This window comes from Ziziphus jujuba, chromosome 8, assembly GCF_031755915.1.
Source record: "Ziziphus jujuba cultivar Dongzao chromosome 8, ASM3175591v1".
Taxonomy (NCBI): Eukaryota; Viridiplantae; Streptophyta; class Magnoliopsida; order Rosales; family Rhamnaceae; genus Ziziphus; species Ziziphus jujuba.
This window is the reverse complement of record NC_083386.1, coordinates 11,850,049-11,868,792: the sequence shown is the minus strand read 5'-3', so window position 1 is coordinate 11,868,792 and position 18,744 is coordinate 11,850,049. Positions and strand designations below refer to the sequence as shown.

Below are 18,744 nucleotides of genomic sequence, written 5' to 3'. Positions count from 1 at the left end.
TTTTTATTTTTTTGACTTGGAAAGATAATGCAAATTACTATGTACAGACAAATGCAAAAATATCTGCTGAAAGTAGAAAAATATAGTAACAGAACAAAATTATTCAATAAAAAAAGACAAAAAAAGAATCATAATATCTTCCCTGTTATTTTCGATGGACTTGTTAGTGACTTTCTCTCTTATCTCATCTAAGATACGTACACATATCTATTACAAAAAAAGAAAAAAAGATACGTAGACATATTACAACCACATAAATTAAAATCTAAGTATTTCACCGAAAACAAATGAAAAATTAAGGAAGACACAGCTCAAGTAATATATATTTTACCCCCGGTTTTTTGCTTTCATACGCAACGCAATCCAAGATTCATCAATGGCTACTCACCATCAACATCAACATGAGCAGCAGAAACATGAAAACCTTAGCATCAAAGACGCTTCGGTTATCGTGGTAATGGTTCCTTTCCCAGTTCACAGCCATATGAACCAGCTCTTGCAACTCTCATGTCTTATTTCTTCCTACAAAATACCAGTCCACTACGCCGGTTCCTCCATTCACAATTCTCAGGTGAGGACGCGAGCTCATGCTTTGAACTTATCAGAAATCCAATTCCATGACTTCCCAATTCCTCCTTTCGTCCCTGAATTTCATGACTTCTCAATTCCTCCAACTTCATACTCCACAGAATTTCTTCTTCCATATTTTCATGTCACTGAGCACCTTCGTCAACCAGTTGGTGCGCTTATCCACCAGCTCTCTTCCAAAGCCAAAAGAATTATCATCATCCACGACGTTTTAACCTCCTCTGTAGTACAAGATGCTATTTCTATAACCAATGCTGAAACCTATTTCTTTCAAGCCACCACTGTTTTCACTGTTTTTTGCTTTTCTTGTGCTGCGAGCTCAGAGAAATTTCTTCCAATTCCTAGTGAATTAGCTCATGAAATTAAAGACCCAATTGAGATTCCATCTACTGAAGGAGCTTTTAGTTACCAGACTACAAATTTTTTAACTCGCCAAACCCAGTTCGTGAAATCATTATCTGCTTTGGGAACTTTATACAATGCATGCAAAGTGATAGATGGTGCTTTTCTTGACCTTCTGGTGGAGAAACAGAACGATAAAAAGGGCTGGCCGATTGGGCCTCTACACCAGGTAACATATAATTCAAAGAATATTGGGAGAAATTCCATTAATGGCAGAGACAAATGCTTGGAATGGCTTGACAAACAAGAACCAGACTGTGTCTTGTACATCTCCTTTGGAACCACAATTTCAATGGGGGATCATGATCAACAGCTTAAAGAACTTGCTCTGGGATTGGAGCTGAGTGAGGCAAAGTTCATTTGGGTATTCACAGATGCAGATCATAAAAAGGATGGTCTTGTAGAAAGTGAAAAAGGTCGACATGAGCTTCCGGAAGGGTTTGAGGATAGAGTGAAAGGAAAGGGAATGGTGGTGAGAGATTGGGCTCCACAGCTTGAAATTCTGCAGCACAAATCTACAGGTGGGTTTTTGAGTCACTGTGGGTGGAACTCTTGCTTGGAGAGCATTAGCTATGGAGTTCCTATAGCAACATGGCCAATGCATTCGGACCAACCCATGAATGCTCTGCTCATAACAGACGTGCTCAAAATCGGTGTGAATGTAAAGGAATGGAGACGCAGAGACCAAGTGGTGAGCTCGTCGGAGATTAGCAAAGCTTTGAGGAGATTAATGGGTTCGGATGAAGGAGATGAGATGAGGAAGAGAGCTAAAGATTTGGGTGACAAAGTTCGAAGTGCTACTGCTGATGGAGGAGTTTCTCGGTTGGAATGCGATTCTTTCATTGCCCATATTACCAGATAGATCTGGATTATGAATTCGTTTCTTTTATTTAATTTGGTGGATGAAAATCTAGTTCCGAATTGATGATAGATATTAATTATAATATCTATTTGTTTTCTGCTCATTAATTTTTTATTTTTTTTTAATTCCCTCTTCCTGTACCTGTTTGCCATTTTCCTTCATCCCCTGCCACTGTCTTCACGGTCCAAACCACAGATTTACTTGTATTTGTATCTGTTTGCTTGACTGTAATGTTATACAAGTTGCTTATTTTGGGCTTTTGGATTGTTTGAACTATTCACCATCAACAATTGAACTACTAGTTTCCATTAAAATAAAATAAAATAAAAAACAAAAAATTGTACTAATAGTGGGGAATAAGCTAATCAATGGAACCCTGGTATAAGCCTTTCTTTGGTAGGAGAGATGGGATGAAAAATAAAAAGGATGGACAATGAAAGAGTAATGAAAAATTGGAGGGTTGGAAAATTTTCATATTTCTTGCTCCTATAGTTTGGTATAACATGAAAGATAAAAAAATTATTTTTTATTTTTTATTTGGTATAGAAGTAAAAAAATTTAAAAAAAAAAACTAAATAAATTGCGTTATTTTATATCTGTTGAATGTTTATCCTTAGATAGAGAAATTATTTTTAAAGAAAAAAATTATCCCTTATTTTTTTATCCATTCTCTTTTCCTTCCTGATTAAATAATTACACTATTTTTCTTCTTTTCACTTTTTCATTCATCTTTTTCCATCCTCGTACTTTTCCACCATAACAAACATAAAACCATAATGGAGAGCTATGTACAATATGTTGTGTGGATGTCGTGGTGGGCTTAAATGGGAATTTTTTTTTTTTATGTAAACGGCGTATGGATATTAAAGCTTCACAGATCATTTATGATCAAATATAACCTAGAGCTCAACAAATAAAGGACTTTGCAAAACCAAACAAGGGACACAGTTAAGCAAGAAAGAAAAGGACAAGACTAGTAAGTACGAACCTTATCAAAAGCTTTGAAATTGAGAGTGCCAGACCTGGAAGTGACAGCCATTAAGTGGCTAATGTTCACCTCTTCTACGTCTCTTCCGCTACCTCATCTCATAGTCATGCAATCGGCTTAGTTGGCTTTCTAACCATTTATAATCAAAAATTTAATAATTATTTCGTAAAAATTACTTTCTGCATTATTACAGGTTATTTAATTTATAATAATATTTTTTTTTCTTGGAAATCATTCAATTTGTAATAAATAAAAGTTATAGGAATAACAATTATATTAATAACTTTTCAGGTCCAAACATACTAGGATCCAATTGAGTAAAATTTACATGAAACAATTATATCACATTCACATCATTGTAGCTCATTATTCAGTGATAAAGGTTTTTCGTACTTTGTACTTTGTACCTTGTTTTTGTTCATGTTTATGGGCCTCACAACAACAAATTTGGCCTTCAGCAACACAGCTGTGTATCACTAAGTGTATAAATTTCATCATTAAACCAATTTAGTGGCATAAGAATGCTAGTCACGTAATGGTATCTGCGATGCTAAAGGCTCACAGGTATAAATTTAATGTTTTTGTAGCTGATCGTAAAATTTAATGACAAAGTATATGTTTATCACAGAATGCCATTCATTTAAGTGACACAAATATTTATCACGAACCTAAGATATTTTATCATTGAATTTGAAATTTCGTAGGTGTAATTTCTGGTCAGCCATTGGCTGTCCTCGTTTAGCTCTGGGGATGCTTTCTATCTCAAATTTAGAAAATGAGACAGAAGTCACATAACATGAATAATAGTCCCAGCAGTGTACTCAGGAATTATCCTTGGGTGCACCTTATGTAATAAAACTTAGTTTTCAATTTATAGTTTAAAAAAAAAAAAATCTGCAAAATTATATTGTGGTCATACTAATTATAATATTCACTAAATTATATTGTGGATATCAAAATATAAAACAATTGCAAAAAGATTATTAACATTAATTAACAATAGGATCATGATTTGCAAAAATCCCTATTGAGTATATATAATAAAATTAGCGGGTCACCCTCCTTCCCCATCCTCATCCATTCTCAAGAAACATATTTACATGTTCCACAACCCGCACAAACACACATATATTAGAAATTAATCACATTAAAAATTATAAAATAAAACTGTAGATTACAGAATACTCAATTAGAAGGGACCAAAATAATAAAATAATACTTAATTTTTTTGGCTAAAAAAAGGATAAAAATAATAAAATAAGATCTTCTCTGTTATCTTTGTCAATGTAGATTTTCTATTTGTGATAGACTCCTCCCTTTTAAAAGCAGTAATTTTTTTGACTCAGCTTTATTTCTGATAAAATCCAACCTTTTAAACATGAGTGTCAGAAATCATGTGATGTAACAGTGAAACCTAATAGTATCTTCGAAAATAATTTCAAATTTCAAACCCCCATCTAAAATATCAAAGCAAAACAAAAAATAAATAAATAGTACCCTTATCCGAAAGCTATGATTTCATTTTATAAGATTTATTTTTGGTAAACATTTCATATTACACGATTAATTATGAATTTTAAGTTACTCTGTCCCTCCTAAAAAGTCACCGATAAACACCCACGGCTTTACCCCAAAAAAAAAACAAAAAAAAGGCTAAAAATGATTACCCACAATGGACATCATATTCAATTATGGACACTTGTGTTTAAATAAATAAATAAATAAAATAAAATAAATCAACAATATAATATACGTTCTAAAATCTTATATACAGTCAATTATACTAACGCCCTATCTATTTTTGTGAGCTTTTCGTTTGTTTGTTTGTTTTTTTTTTTTTTTTAACGCAATGTCAGATATTTTGTACATGATTATTAAAATTTAAGCATGTTTATTTTTTGACTTGGAAATAGAAGTATATCAATTTCAGTTGGAAATAACAGTAACAAAGAAAAAATTATTCAATGAAAAAGCACAAAAATGAAAAATAAAAGAATTATAGTATCCCCCACGTTATCCTTGATGAGCTTGTTAATGAACACCAAAAATCTATCCATTTCTCTTTTTGCTCATTTAAGATAGGTACACATATCACCACCATATAAATTAAATCTAAGAATTTCACCAAACATAAATAAAATAAAAGTTGAGATAGACAAAGCTCAAAAGTACTATATATTTTACCCTTACACTTGGTTTCTTGCATGCTTTCATATGCAATAACGCAATCCAAGGTTCATCAATGGCTACAGGTCATCATCATCATCACCATGAGCAGAAAAATGAAAACCTTAACGAAAATCTTAGCGTCAAAGAGGCTTCGGTTATCGTGGTAATGGTTCCTTTCCCAGCTCACAGCCACATGAACCAGCTCTTGCAACTCTCATGTCTTATCTCTTCCTGCAAAATACCTGTCCACTACGCCGGTTCTTCCATTCACAATTCTCAGGTAAGAACCAGAGCTCATGATTTGAATTTATCAGAAATCCAATTCCATGACTTCCCAATTCCTCCGTACCTCCCTGATCCAGCTTCGAATTCTACTGAATTTCTTCTTCCATTATTTAATGTCACTGAGCACCTTCGTCAACCAGTTGGTGCGCTTATCCACCAGCTCTCTTCCAAAGCCAAAAGAATTACTATCATCCACGATGCTTTAACTTCCTCTGCAGTACAAGATGCTATTTCTATAACCAATGCTGAAACCTACGTTTTCCAACCCACCCCTGCTTTCACTGTTTTTTGCTTTTCTTGTGCTGCGAGCTCAGAGAAATTTCTTCCAATTCCTAGTGAATTAGCTGAAAATATTAAACACCCAATTGAGATTCCTTCTCTTGAAGGAGCTTTTAGCTACGAGACTAGAGATTTCATAACTCGCCAAAGCCAGTTTATGAAATTATTATCTGCTTTGGGACATCTATACAACGCATGCAGAGTGATAGACGGTGCTTTTCTTGACCTTCTGGTGGAGAAACGGAACGATAAAAGGGGTTGGACAATTGGGCCTCTACATCTGGTAACATATTCAAAGAATGGAAGAAATTCCATTAATGGAAAACACAAATGGTTATTTGATTGGCTTGACAAACAAGAACCAGACTCTGTCTTGTACATCTGTTTCGGAACCACAATTTCAATTGGGGATTACAATCAACAGCTTAAAGAACTTGCTCTGGGGTTGGAGCTGAGTGAGACAAAGTTCATTTGGGTATTCACAGATGCAGATCATAAAAAGGATGGTTTTGTAGAAAGTGAAAAAGGTCGACATGAGCTTCCGGAAGGGTTTGAGGATAGAGTGAAAGGAAAGGGAATGGTGGTGAGAGATTGGGCTCCACAGCTTGAAATTCTGCAGCACAAATCTACAGGTGGATTTTTGAGTCACTGTGGATGGAACTCTTGCTTGGAGAGCATTAGCTATGGAGTTCCTATAGCAACATGGCCAATGCATTCGGACCAACCCATGAATGCTCTGCTCATAACAGAGGTGCTTAAAATCGGTGTGAATGTAAAGGAATGGGCACGCAGAGACCAAGTGGTGAGCTCCTCGGAGATTTGCAAAGCTTTGAGGAGATTAATGGGCTCGGATGAAGGAGATGAGATGAGGAAGAGAGCTAAAGATTTGGGTGACAAAGTTCGAAGTGCTACTGCTGATGGAGGGGTTTCTCGCTTGGAATGCGACTCATTCCTTGCCCATATTACCAGATAGATTTTTGGATTATGAATTTGTTCTCTTTAATTTGGTTAATAAAAATCTGGTTCTAAGTTAGTGATAGAAAATATGGTTAATAATATAGATTTGTTTTCCGCTCATCAAAATTTTTTTTTTTTTCTTTCTTTCTTTTTTATCTCCTCTTCCTCAACGTGTTTGCCATTTCCTTCATTCCCAACCACTTATCTTCATGTTCCATGGCACACATCTACTTGGATTTGTATCGGTTTCTTCCACAATAATTAGATAAAAATTTTCTTAGTTTTGGCTTCTTCTTCTTTTTTGGGATTGTTTGAACTATTCACCATCAACGATTCAACTAAATGGTGGGGAATAGACTGATAATTAATGGAGCCCCGGGAATAGCAACAATAATGAAGAGCCTATGTACAATAATACGTTGTGTGGAATTCTTGGTGGCTTCAAATTTTTTTTTTTTTTAATCGGTTTATGGATGTTAAAGTGTCACAAATTATTCAAAATTTGAATATTTAACAATCATTTTATATGGTCTATATTATTTTACATTGTATATGAATATAGATTATTCAAATCAAATAATTAAAAACTATACAGAATTGCATAACAATTACATGTAACAACTTGTGAATTCCAAATCTACGTGGATCCAATTCAGGAGGAAAATAGGAAAATTTACATGTAGCAATTATATCGCATCATTTCAGCTCATTATTTAGTGATAAAGGTCTTCTCATTTTGTTCATATTTTTTGGCCATTGGCTATCGTCGTTTACCTTTAGAGGGTGCTTTCGCATCTCAAATTTAGAAGATGAGACAGAAGTCACATGGCATGACCAGTACTCACAGGACATAAGCTTTGTGAGGAAGCAATTGTCGTAATCACTGATAAGTGAACATTTTCCATTTTGTCTTTTTTCCTCTCTTATTTGGTATGTCTGGTCTGTTAGTGACACTATGGAAAAGCATGAATGAAGTGACTTGTATGATTGTCATTTTGACTGTTATGCGTCGTTTGTTCTTTTCTAGCCGGAGATACTGGTAATATTATTGTTGATTTATATTGTAGTTTCTAATAGCCAACTGCATTAACATATTTTACATATCCATTATTGATTCGTTAGGTTTTCAAAAAGAAACAGAGTTTGGTTTTATCATTTATGCATACTCTTAAAGATCACTTTAATACCCAATATTAAGAACAACAAAGCATAAACAATCGAAATTGCCCTTTTGTATTAAGATGGACATTTTTCTTGCGTTAGAAGAAGAATATCGAAAAGATAAAACAATGCAAAAGAGACTATTAATATTTCATTAACAATAAGATTGTGATTTGTAAAAATCCCTATCGAGTATATCTAATAAGATTAACCGATCACACTCCTTCCCCATCCTCATCCATTCTCAAGACGCATATTTACACGTACCATAACCTGTACAGACACACACATATATTAGAAATTAACCACATTGAAAATTATAAAAATAAATAAATAAATAAAAAAGAAAAAATTAAAATAAATTTTTGACGTACTTGGGTCTACGGAAGTTATGACACCCGTATGAGAGAAATCACAGTTGAAATCGTGACGACCCTGGGCTTGAAAATAAGAATTCATAACGAAGGAAGCGTGGGCCCGGATATCATTGGGCTTGAAACAGGCTCCACCGGGCTGAATGGGCTTGCAATCCAAGCCCGAACTGCAGACGTAGTCTATGTTGGCCTGAAGCTGTTGATTTGTGGCCCCTGGCTTTGGTACGCACCATTTCCGGCCCGGTGCCGGTGCGACACTGCCGCCACCGCCGCTGCTACCGCCCTATAAATAATTAAACAGATTTGAACGTTAGACAATTAAAAAAAAAAAAAATTGAATTAAAAATATAAAGTTTTGGAATCAATAATAAAATGCCATGTGCTTTGTCTTCTGCGCTACAAAAGTTTTTGATTTTGGCAATTATGAGTAGGACAAGTTTTTTTTTTTTGGCTTTTTGCCTTGATTAGCTGCAGAGCAGAGGTGACTATATTATAAAATATTTAAAAATATTTGCTGGAAATCATGTGATGTAACGTTCAGATCTAATAAGATAGTATTTATGGGAGACAGATCATCGGTTTCCTCATACAATGATTTGGAATTTGAAAACTTAATTTTCAATATTCAAAAAAAAAAAAAAAATCTAATCAGATAGTGTAATGTGAAAATGATAGCTAAGGGATGAAACAGACTAGTGATGAGCACATCCAAATAAATGTTTTTTTTTTGGTAACAGCAATATTCAAATAAATATGGTTGCAATTTATAAATAAGAAATATAGTTGGGAGTATGGTGTCGTGTACAAGTTATTAACGTCGACATTTATCAAAAAAGTTATTAACCAAAAAGAAAAATAAACATAAATAAACTAATTGTGTATCTACCATGTACTCATAAAGATTATTCTTAAATAAATTTAAAAAAACAGCAACAAACTCAAAAATAAAATAAATAAAAAATAGTTCTTAAATAAAATTCAAAGAAATAGCAACAAAGTCAAAAAAATAGGACCCTCATAAGAAAATTATGATTTCGTTTTATGATATCTATGATGAATTTCAGTAGGCTGCTCGGTCCCTCCTAAGAAGTCACCAACCAAACATTGCTTTAATTATTTGCTTTTTGCCACAGGCCACAGTACACACCAAATTCAATAATGGACATTTGTCTTTTAAAAAAAATGATAATAATAGAATAGAAAAATTAATAATCTAACATATATTAGCACCCTATCTACTTTATTTCCTGCGCAGCCCCTTTTTTTTTTTTTTTTTAATGTAAGATACTTCTACACAATTATTAAAAATTTTACATATGTAATTTTTATTTTTAACTTCAAAAGAGAGATTTAAATTGCTTGCAAAAAAAAAATATGCAAAAATATCAACTGCATTTGGAAACGATATTTTAAATATAATATATATATATATATAAAGTGAAAATTTAGATGTTCGCAAAATTTTAAAAGATTGTGTATAAAAAATAAAAAAATTTCTAACAAAAACAACATCTGAAAGACAGCTTTTGCATTTTCTACAAGAACATGAACTCATCTGCAAAATATCCAAACTAAAAAAAAAAAAAAGGAAAAAAAAAGAAGAAGGGATATCAATGTAATTTGATGAAATAAAATTAATTTATCTAAAATAAAAATCAAACCTGTTGATTGCGCATAACCCCGGCGTTGTAAACCGGAGTAAAATCCGGCTGAAACAAACCCCAATTGCGTTCAGCGGTCGGACCGGGTTTAAGATTTTCATTGAACAAAGCAAACAGGTAGGTCTCAAACGTCCTGTTGGGCATCAACGGCGTTCCTTTCCCCGACTCAACATGGTTTACCAGATTATAATTGTACTGCGAAGCGATCTGCGGCGAACACGGTGGTCCTTCGCACACCGATGGCCAACCGGTCTCGCCCACCACAATATTCACATCTCCATAGCCCAGAGCTTTCATCGCCGAATGCACGGCGTCCATATTAGCATCAAACATGTTGGTGTACACTATCCCCGTATACCTGTCGGGCATTCCACGGTTCCGCTTGAACAACGCGTAGTTCTCCTGTTTCGGAGAGTAACCGAAATACGGATACGGATTCGCCATGAAAGGACCTTTGCTCTCGCGCAAGAACTGCAACATGGGTGCTAATACTTGCTTGTCCTGGCCCGGCCAAAACCGACCTGTACTCGGTGGCTGCGACCTTCGGAGAATACCCAATGAACTCGGGCTAGTAACCTATAAGAAATAAGTTTTAAAAATAATCAGTATCCATGGAAATATCGGAAAAATTCCAAAATACGGAAACATGGATTTGAACCTTGATGTCATTAATGCCCTCGCGAATGAGAGCATGGTAAATGGTTTTCATAGCAGGAACGAGATTGCTGATGAGGTTCTGATCTCCCCAGTGGAGGACTTCATTTCCAACGGCAATGTAATTGATTCGGGTTTGGGGGTGGAATGGTTTGATATTGGCAACGACCCATCTTCGAGCCTCTATAAGAGTGGTTAGCCTAGGGATATCGCCGTTACCGATGGTGATGGTGACGGCGATGCCGCTGTTAGCGAAAGCACGGAGGATGTCCGGGTTGTTGTCGAAGATCTTGACACGGTCGATGATGGTTTGGGTTTTGAGGAAGTTGGCAACCTGTGCCGGCGGTGGAAGGTTGTTTGCGAGAGTTCCATAGTTTACGCCGATGGAGTGTACGGTAGAGGAGAGGCAGAGGAAGAGGAAGAGGAAGAGGAACGAGAGGTGGAGGGTAGACATGGTTGAAGTTGTTGCTGCTTCAGATGAATAAGAAAATGAGAGGCTGTCTGAAAATGAAAATTAATAGTGGAGGGATATAGGACAACGGGCCAATTGGGTAATGCCATGTGGTTTTTCTTAAAGAAAAATTAATAAGTATTATAAGCTAAATTTATGGTTTTCTTATCATTTTTTAGGTATATTGTTAATAACAGAATTCGAATTTTATCTGTCTCTTTTAAAAAAAAAAAAAGAAAAGAAAAAGAAAAAGAACAGAAAAGAATTTGGATTTTATCTTTAAACTCAATTACATGCTGTACTCAACCAAGATTAGTGGAATCCGTTTTGTCTTCACATATATGTTTGTCTGGATTTTATCCGAACATTTGTAACTTTCCTTTTTTCTGATTTTTCTTTTAATTAAATCCAATTTAACCAATATAAATATACTTAAAAGTGCAAGAGTTTCAACTACAATTGAGTAGTTTATATACAAAAAATAGTAAAATCCACTATTTTTTGGGGGGTTTATAATCCAAATTTAAATCTCTCATTCTTCAATATACTACGATTGGAAAGAACATAATGGAAAAAAAAGAAAAAAAGAAAAAGAAAAAAGAAGTAACGTTACAACTACTTCTTACCTTTTTTATTATTACACAACTACTTTTAATGCCAAAGCAGAAAATCAGATCTACCTTTACTTTTATTAAACAATTGGCTTCAATGAATGCCATTCTTTAGCAACCTCAAAAACTTTAAAAATCTTCCATTAAAAATGTATATAATTTGTGCCAAACAATTTATTATTATTTTTTTTCTGAAAAAGTCGATTATATTTGATAAAGGAAACAATATTAAAATTTGAATAAATAAAATAAATATTAAGATATTTGTATATTTATAAATAGGGGTGCATAATCATAGTAGGAGAGTAAGCCGTGTATTAATGAGACAGACAGCTGGTGTGAGTTTCCGGGTCAAAGATAGAAGCCGAAGAAGAGTGTAGACTCTGGACCCACCAAATGAGACTTTTTTTTCCCTTATCAAGAATAAGATGAGAAAAAGCAAATCGTATTTGTATTGGTGCCGACTGTGAACGCGGTTCAAAGTTTCAAACAAGCCAGACCACCTTAGTTTTTTACCACAATGTCAATATTACAATTACAAAACATAAAGCCAAGGTAAAAGACAAAGACAAAGACACACACACACAGAGCCACTAATTAATATTCGATTCCGTGGGTTGTCGTCGGTCCTAATCTTTTAAAAAGGTTGTGGTGGCGTTTCCTGTCTGGAAAAGCAGCAACTTCTCTCTGTTTTTTAGTGCGCCTTACGCGGTTTTCATTTCTTTGTTCATATTGAAGTAATGAAAGCATACGTATAAAGTACAAAGCTCAATCAATTATTAGAAACAAAAGTAGAAAGAATAAACACGTTTCGTTAACATTAAACATATAAGGAAAAGGACAATGTGAGTAGAGACTATATAAAAGAAAATTAAAATTTAACAAGCATCCACTGAAGATGGCTTCCAATTAGCAAACCTACTAGATTTTAAAACTTCTTAACCAAAAAAAAAAAAAAGGATTTTAAAATTTAGTTTTTTAAAAATATAAAATTTTTTATTTTTTTAGTTTTCAAGAAAGTTTTGGATTGGAGAAGGTTTTAGTTTAGTTGGGCTGTGTTTTGCCAACTTGGTTGACCCAACCTTTAGCATTACGAACCAGGCTTACCGTTTACGTGGCCCATGCAGGGCTCAAAAGGTGCCTTGAACTGCCCATATAAGAGTGATTAAAAAAAAAAAAAAAAAAAAAAAAAAAGCTTCTTTGAAAGTGAAAAATGTAGAATGGCTGCCAACTGCCAAGGGACTCCCACCGCTTACTGATGATTTGGACACTAGTGGCTGCTAGTGAGGTGGAGATGGAGAAGAAGATAAGTTAATTAAAAAAAAATAAAATTTTAAAAAAAAGAACAAGAAAGAAATTTTAGACATTTCAAGAAATTTATTTAGAGGTTGGATTTAGAATCTCTCTGGAATTGCAAAAAGAAGTATCTCCCAACAGTTGTTCTAAATCTAGTTGGGTGAAGACAGCCCATTATTTGAGGTCACATATTTAACTCAGTTTAAAGAATTTGAAGTGTATGAGTCCGGATTAACATGTATTATTATGTATATTCTGCTAGTTTGAAAAAGAGTAGGCAGTTGGATTAGTTGAAGAAATAAAAATTAGGACCAAGAATGGTGATATTGCAGCCCAACATTGGTTATCTAAAAACACAATCTAATTTTAGCTGAAACTTGTAAGGAAGTCCAATAGATAGCCCTCGAGTTACGCAATTGACAAATGGACATAATGAGATGTGTGAAAGTTAACAATAAAAAAATGATTCACTTTTCTTTTAAGGAATGAAAAAGGATAAATATGAGAATGAAAATTGTTTAGCACTAAGCGTTCCTCATCCACTTGTTTGCTTTGGGCCAAATTTCGGTCATAAAACAAATATAATCCAGGGCCAGAAACTTTTTCATTTCCTCATTTAAGAGTGTAAAATGCACAAAAATTGCATTTAGTATTAAAGTTTGCCTTTAACTTTCGCTGCATTTATTATTCTTTTCCATTAACACATCAAAGAGAGCTACGTTGATTACTCTCATCTCCTTCTATGCTATTCTCTACCAAGGCATTAAAACTATCCAATATTTATGATGTTTATTCCATCATAAAAGAAAATGCAAGATAAGGAAATTTATTTCGTACCATATGCGATACCTAGAAGGGCTCATATCTCAAACCCCACTAGGATACCTTTTAAAGGAATCGGTCTGATAATCAAAACGACGACACATATGTATATATATACGTGTATATTGCTTTTGAAACAATAACAGTTTCATAGTCCAGGTGCACATGGTCACTCCAAATGTTAATTATGAAATACAATCCAGGTGTGAACGGCATGAAAAAATTTTGAGGTGACTCAGATGAGAAAGAAGAAAAAGGCAGTTTCATGCAGAAATGGGTCCCACCTCCTTCTATGTGTCTAATTAATTGCATAACCTTTTCTGCAACCAAAATTCACATGTGGCCAATATGCAAACGGAGCCGTTTCAATTTGGGTAATGACAAAAGATTAAAACTAACTTGGAATCCTTAACAGAGCGGTTTCACTACCCTGCAGGGTCTCCAAGTTCTCATATTGTTATTCACTCCCATACCCCTTAAATATTATACATTTATATATGATATATTTTCCATCATAGCTCATAAAGGTTGGAGCATGTTTAACGGGAATATGAATTTTTTTCTATATGTAGTGAAGAAATTGGAAGAGATTATGTGACATAGATGTTTATTTAATGGTCATTTAATCCCAAGAATCAATTTTTAATCATTCTGTCTTAAATGCAAGTCATTGATAATATTTTAGTAAAAAAAATTATTAATAATGTATGTATTATTTATTTTTTTGAAAAAAAGAATATATTTTTGTCAAAGTTTTTTTTTTTAAAAAAAAGAATTATTTTTTTGGATATTAGCATTAAGAATTTTCTAAGCTATTTTTTAGCAATCTATATTCCCATTGATTGAAGATGCTTTTATATTCAACCTTACATGGACTGCAAAGATGAAGCTGTTAGATTAAAAGAAAATCTTGGGATAAAATATAAATATCTCAAAGTTTTGATCTATAAATACAGACACTTTACGCAGACCGAAAACCACACTTCTCATTTCCACTATTCTGCTCATTTCCTCTCACTCTTTCTCACACACACACACACACTCATTTTCATCCTTCTGCTAGAGAAAGAAAACCATGCCTTACAGAGCCAATTTGATACATGCTTCCAACGCAGAATCACCTAACTTATACGCCGTGGTAGTCGCTCCGATGCCTTTGCCTCCACCAGAGCCATATCTTCCACAGCTTCAACGGGGCTTTGTTTACTATGCTTCTCAGGACGGTTCCATTGCTCCGGTGTCCTCTAGTTGACGGAGTTGTTACCGGACAGGAGCGGCGTCTTGCTTGGGAGACTAGCTTGGCATGCTCTCCGACTCTCTGGGGGGCAAAGTTGAGTAGACGGCTGGATATAGACCAACGTCCATCTTCTACGACAAGTTCTCTACCCCGTCATTATTGGCTTCTGGATCGATATTGGGTGAAGCATCACGTTAACTATTTTTCTTTTTTTTCTTTTTTTTACTAAATTTAATCCTAGTTGTTTTTATGGTCATAATTTATTTGCTCAAACATTAGGGATCTATGTTTCTTTGCTAAATAAAAAGATATATTTTAAAAAAATTTCTTTATGATTTTTCTAACTTAGTATGACAATTTTTTAAGAAAAATTAGTATGACAATATATATAATTTTTTTTTCATCTTAATATGATTTATTTTATTTGATAAAAATTGTTTTCATGAAACAAAAATTTTTAATGATATATTTATGTATAGAAATTAATCTTCTTAGCCCTCTTTATTTGTATCTCATTTAGTATTTGAAATGTGGGTCGTGTATATATATATATATATGCGCCCACTAGATCTAGATACTAAAATAATTTCCACAATCGTCATCTTCTATTTTGAGAAAAATCTAATACTGTTCAAGATATATTCAAAATACAAAACCTATATATCTTAGCGAAAAAGAAAAAAGAACCTAAGTAATTAGCAAAACCATAAGAATGAACTTTACCTCATTAGAGGCTTCCCTATAAAAGAATTCTTTCTATCGCCACCATTCAGAAGTGAGCAGTGGCCGGGCAGCTCACTTGTAGTAGAAGATGGACGTTGCTCTATCCGGTTGATCTACCCAACTTTGCTCGTTAAACAGTCTGAGAGCTCTTTGAGATAGTCTCCTGGCAAGAGTTTGATCCAGCCTGGTAACAATTCCAATTCGGTCATGGCCACCTGAGCGGCTGAACCATCCTGAACTGCATAGTTTATGAAGCCCTGTCGTAAGTGTGGAAGATATGACTCCGGTGCCGGTTGAGGCCTTGAAGCCCATTTCACAGCGTAACATTTGTTCGATGATCCTCTGTTGGATGTACAGATCAAATTGGCTGATTGATGAATAAAAATGAAGGGATCGATTTAACGCCATCGATGCAGCAGTTCTTCAATGCTAGCTGGTAGAGAAAGCTTGGAGTGTGCAGATTAGACCATTGAGATGGTTGGATTTCTTACAAGTGGTGTACTTAATTTGGTGGAAAAATGAGCAAGAATATGTTATTATTCTATAAAGCCCCTCCTTTCTATATGTTCACTTCAATAAGAAAATAGGTTGCTTCTTTTGACATAACTACAGTTTTGATAATTTAGTATAAATACTAACAGTTGAAAAGAACCTTGCGACGAACGAAATTAGAGAAGAAGAATAGACATTATATTATTAAAATAAAAGGTATGCATAGACGGTGTTCAAACATAAATAAATAAATATATATATTAAAATATTAAATCATTGAAACACCAAAAAAGGTCAAAAACACATTTTAAGATTTTCCACTATCCTTGTGGAAGAGGGAAAAAAAAAATTAAAATTTCTCTCAAACAAAAGTACATACTTTTAAATCTACACCTTCAATACTACTATTGAAAACAAAGTTTCAGCAGCAAAATAATTAATTAAATTTTTATAATTAATTCACAGGTAGAGAGATGAAATTAATTCATGCATTAATTAATTGTATATTCTTTTGTGGTAATAATTAATTGTATGTTTTGAAAACAAAGTATTTACATGTTTTCAATTTCAATCTTACTATTCATCTTGCACCAATAAGTAAAAATGTTGTGATTTTTACAAGCTATGAGAAAGAAAGTTGTTATATATGATTCCAAATTAAGAATAGTGCCCTTTAAATTTAAGATGTAACCAAATTAAAGTCCACGATACAAACCATGTATAATTTTATCATTATTCAATTATAATTGCAAATTAATATGTTTGAAATCACAACTTTCTATACCACATGAGATTATTACATCTTCAAGATGATTTAGTATTTTATGAACTTATTAAGTAATTGTTTTTTTTGGACAGTCTAATTGACAATGATCATGATGTAATTTTTATATTTTAAATTCAAAGTTTGATGTTAAAATTTTCCTCCCTAATTTATCAAAAAAAAAAAAAGTTTGATGGTAACATTGTCTAGCTCATTGCTCTGTTTAGCTTTTTCAGAAAATTTGAATGTATTTTTTAATAATATTTTTTATGTATTTATATTATTCTCTCTTTCGGATATAAACTGTAAATTAATTACCATAACAATGTGAAAATAATAATAACACTTTTATATCGCCCAATAATACAAGTTATTGTTCTTTCGGCAAATAAAGTTTGGATCTCTCATTTTCAATATCGATACCGATGGATATAATTAATACATGGCATACGACAATTTCAATGTGCTTTGTAAATTTTACCCACCGTATACAGTAGACATTTCCCAATATGTTCATCGTACTTGTTGACAATATGTACAGCGGACATTTAATGTCCATCATAATTGTCATGTCTCCTTTTTGTGTAGCAATGTTTTTCTTTACTTATCGCATCCAAGATGGTCTTTCAAGTTACTGCCGTATAACTCAAAAACGTTGTGTGTGTATATATATATATTTATATATATATATATATATGCATTGAGTTATTTTTGTTGTAATGTATACGGTACAAATTTGGGACTAGCATCGTTAAAATTAAGATGTGACTATGTGGTCGAATTAAGCGCAAGTTACAAATCATACATAATTAATGATCAAGAAATTATTAGAACTGCAAAGGTGTTTAGATGAGACAAACTCACCTCATAAGTTAATTTAAGTGAGAGTTTTTGAGAAGGATACAAGCTAGGCACTTCCCAAAAAATGCCAATGAAACTTTAAAGAAATATGGACTAAATACTCTATTTTTTTTCTCATAATTAATATAGCATTTACTTCATAAGACCACGCATCCCAAAAATTATCAATTCATCCATTAGAGTGGGTGAGAATCTCCATTAATATACTTGTTTTGTATTGCTACGAAATAGATGTTTTTCTATGGGAATACAAATATTGAAGAACTAATTAATAATGCTATGGAATCCAAAGTGATTAAAAATTCTAATGATCAGTTTGCTTGTTAATTATCATCTCTTTTTGTTATTTACAGCTCTACGTACTATGATAACTTGGGAATCCAATATTGGTCTAAGGAGCAAGTTTTCAGATTTTGGAGAGATCAGGCTTGAACAAATGAAGAGGTATAATGGTTAATCAATAATGTTAGGTTTATCAAAATTATTTATTAAATTAATTGATTAAATCATATGACAGGCGATGTGATAATATTTAATTTATTTATTCATTAAGGGTTTACTCATTCATATATTTGTTATATAAATGTATCAACTAATAACATCTTAATATGTCATTTGGTAGATATCAAAATGTTCATCAAATTTATTTATTAAATGATATGTGTTAAAATATTATTTATTAATATATTCATATAATATAAATATATAAAAGTAAACACTTAAATGATTGAGTGAATAAAAAAAATAATATAATCAAATATTATCATATCATTTAATAAATAAATTTAATAAATATTTTTATAACTTTAACATACACACACCGAACTAAAGATCATGAGTCGTTTTTCAGCTCAACAGTCTTGTTACAATAATATTTCAGATATAGTTGATGGACTTAAAAGGAATTTGTATAGTATATATATGGCATTCTTGCTGTAAATGTTTTTTTTTTTTTTTTTTTTATCTTCAATTTCGGACGTGGGAATTTAAATTTGGGATTATTGTCCGAAACCATGTATTGGGTCTGGTCGTGAAGGAAATCCATTCCTGCCTTTACTTTATCTCTACGTGTTATGGCAGCCGTGGTGGCTGCATTCTGATTCAAATT

The 18,744-nt window shown here is 33.1% G+C and overlaps 3 protein-coding genes across 3 annotated transcripts; 2 read left to right on the top strand and 1 right to left on the bottom strand.

The window, feature by feature from the left end:
- Positions 1–268: 268 nt before the first annotated feature.
- Positions 269–2,110, top strand: LOC107413553 (zeatin O-xylosyltransferase). Its single transcript, XM_016021534.4, has one exon. The coding sequence runs from the start codon at positions 377–379 to the stop codon at positions 1,850–1,852; it is 1,476 nt and encodes a 491-aa protein (XP_015877020.3). The 5' UTR covers positions 269–376; the 3' UTR covers positions 1,853–2,110.
- Positions 2,111–5,082: 2,972 nt separating this feature from the next.
- On the top strand, positions 5,083–6,546 carry LOC107413455 (zeatin O-xylosyltransferase). Its single transcript, XM_016021409.4, has one exon. The coding sequence runs from the start codon at positions 5,083–5,085 to the stop codon at positions 6,544–6,546; it is 1,464 nt and encodes a 487-aa protein (XP_015876895.3).
- Positions 6,547–7,740: 1,194 nt separating this feature from the next.
- Positions 7,741–10,880, bottom strand: LOC107413456 (glucan endo-1,3-beta-glucosidase). Its single transcript, XM_016021410.4, has 4 exons — positions 10,385–10,880; positions 9,727–10,302; positions 8,066–8,348; positions 7,741–7,964 (listed from the first exon to the last, which is right to left on the bottom strand). The coding sequence occupies exons 1-4, from the start codon at positions 10,832–10,834 to the stop codon at positions 7,936–7,938; spliced, it is 1,338 nt and encodes a 445-aa protein (XP_015876896.2). The 5' UTR covers positions 10,835–10,880; the 3' UTR covers positions 7,741–7,935.
- Positions 10,881–18,744: the final 7,864 nt, after the last annotated feature.

Excerpts from the sequence above, each read along its gene's own strand:
- LOC107413553 (XM_016021534.4), top strand. The coding sequence starts at position 377 with ATGGCTACTCACCATCAACATCAACATGAGCAGCAGAAACATGAAAAC.
- LOC107413455 (XM_016021409.4), top strand. The coding sequence starts at position 5,083 with ATGGCTACAGGTCATCATCATCATCACCATGAGCAGAAAAATGAAAAC.
- LOC107413456 (XM_016021410.4), bottom strand. The coding sequence starts at position 10,834 with ATGTCTACCCTCCACCTCTCGTTCCTCTTCCTCTTCCTCTTCCTCTGC. Across the intron at positions 8,349-9,726 it reads GGGTTATGCGCAATCAACAG|GGCGGTAGCAGCGGCGGTGG; the intron begins GTTTGATTTTTA and ends AATTATTTATAG. Across the intron at positions 7,965-8,065 it reads CATAACTTCCGTAGACCCAA|GTTATGGTACGTGTAAATAT; the intron begins GTACGTCAAAAA and ends GTGTCTGTACAG.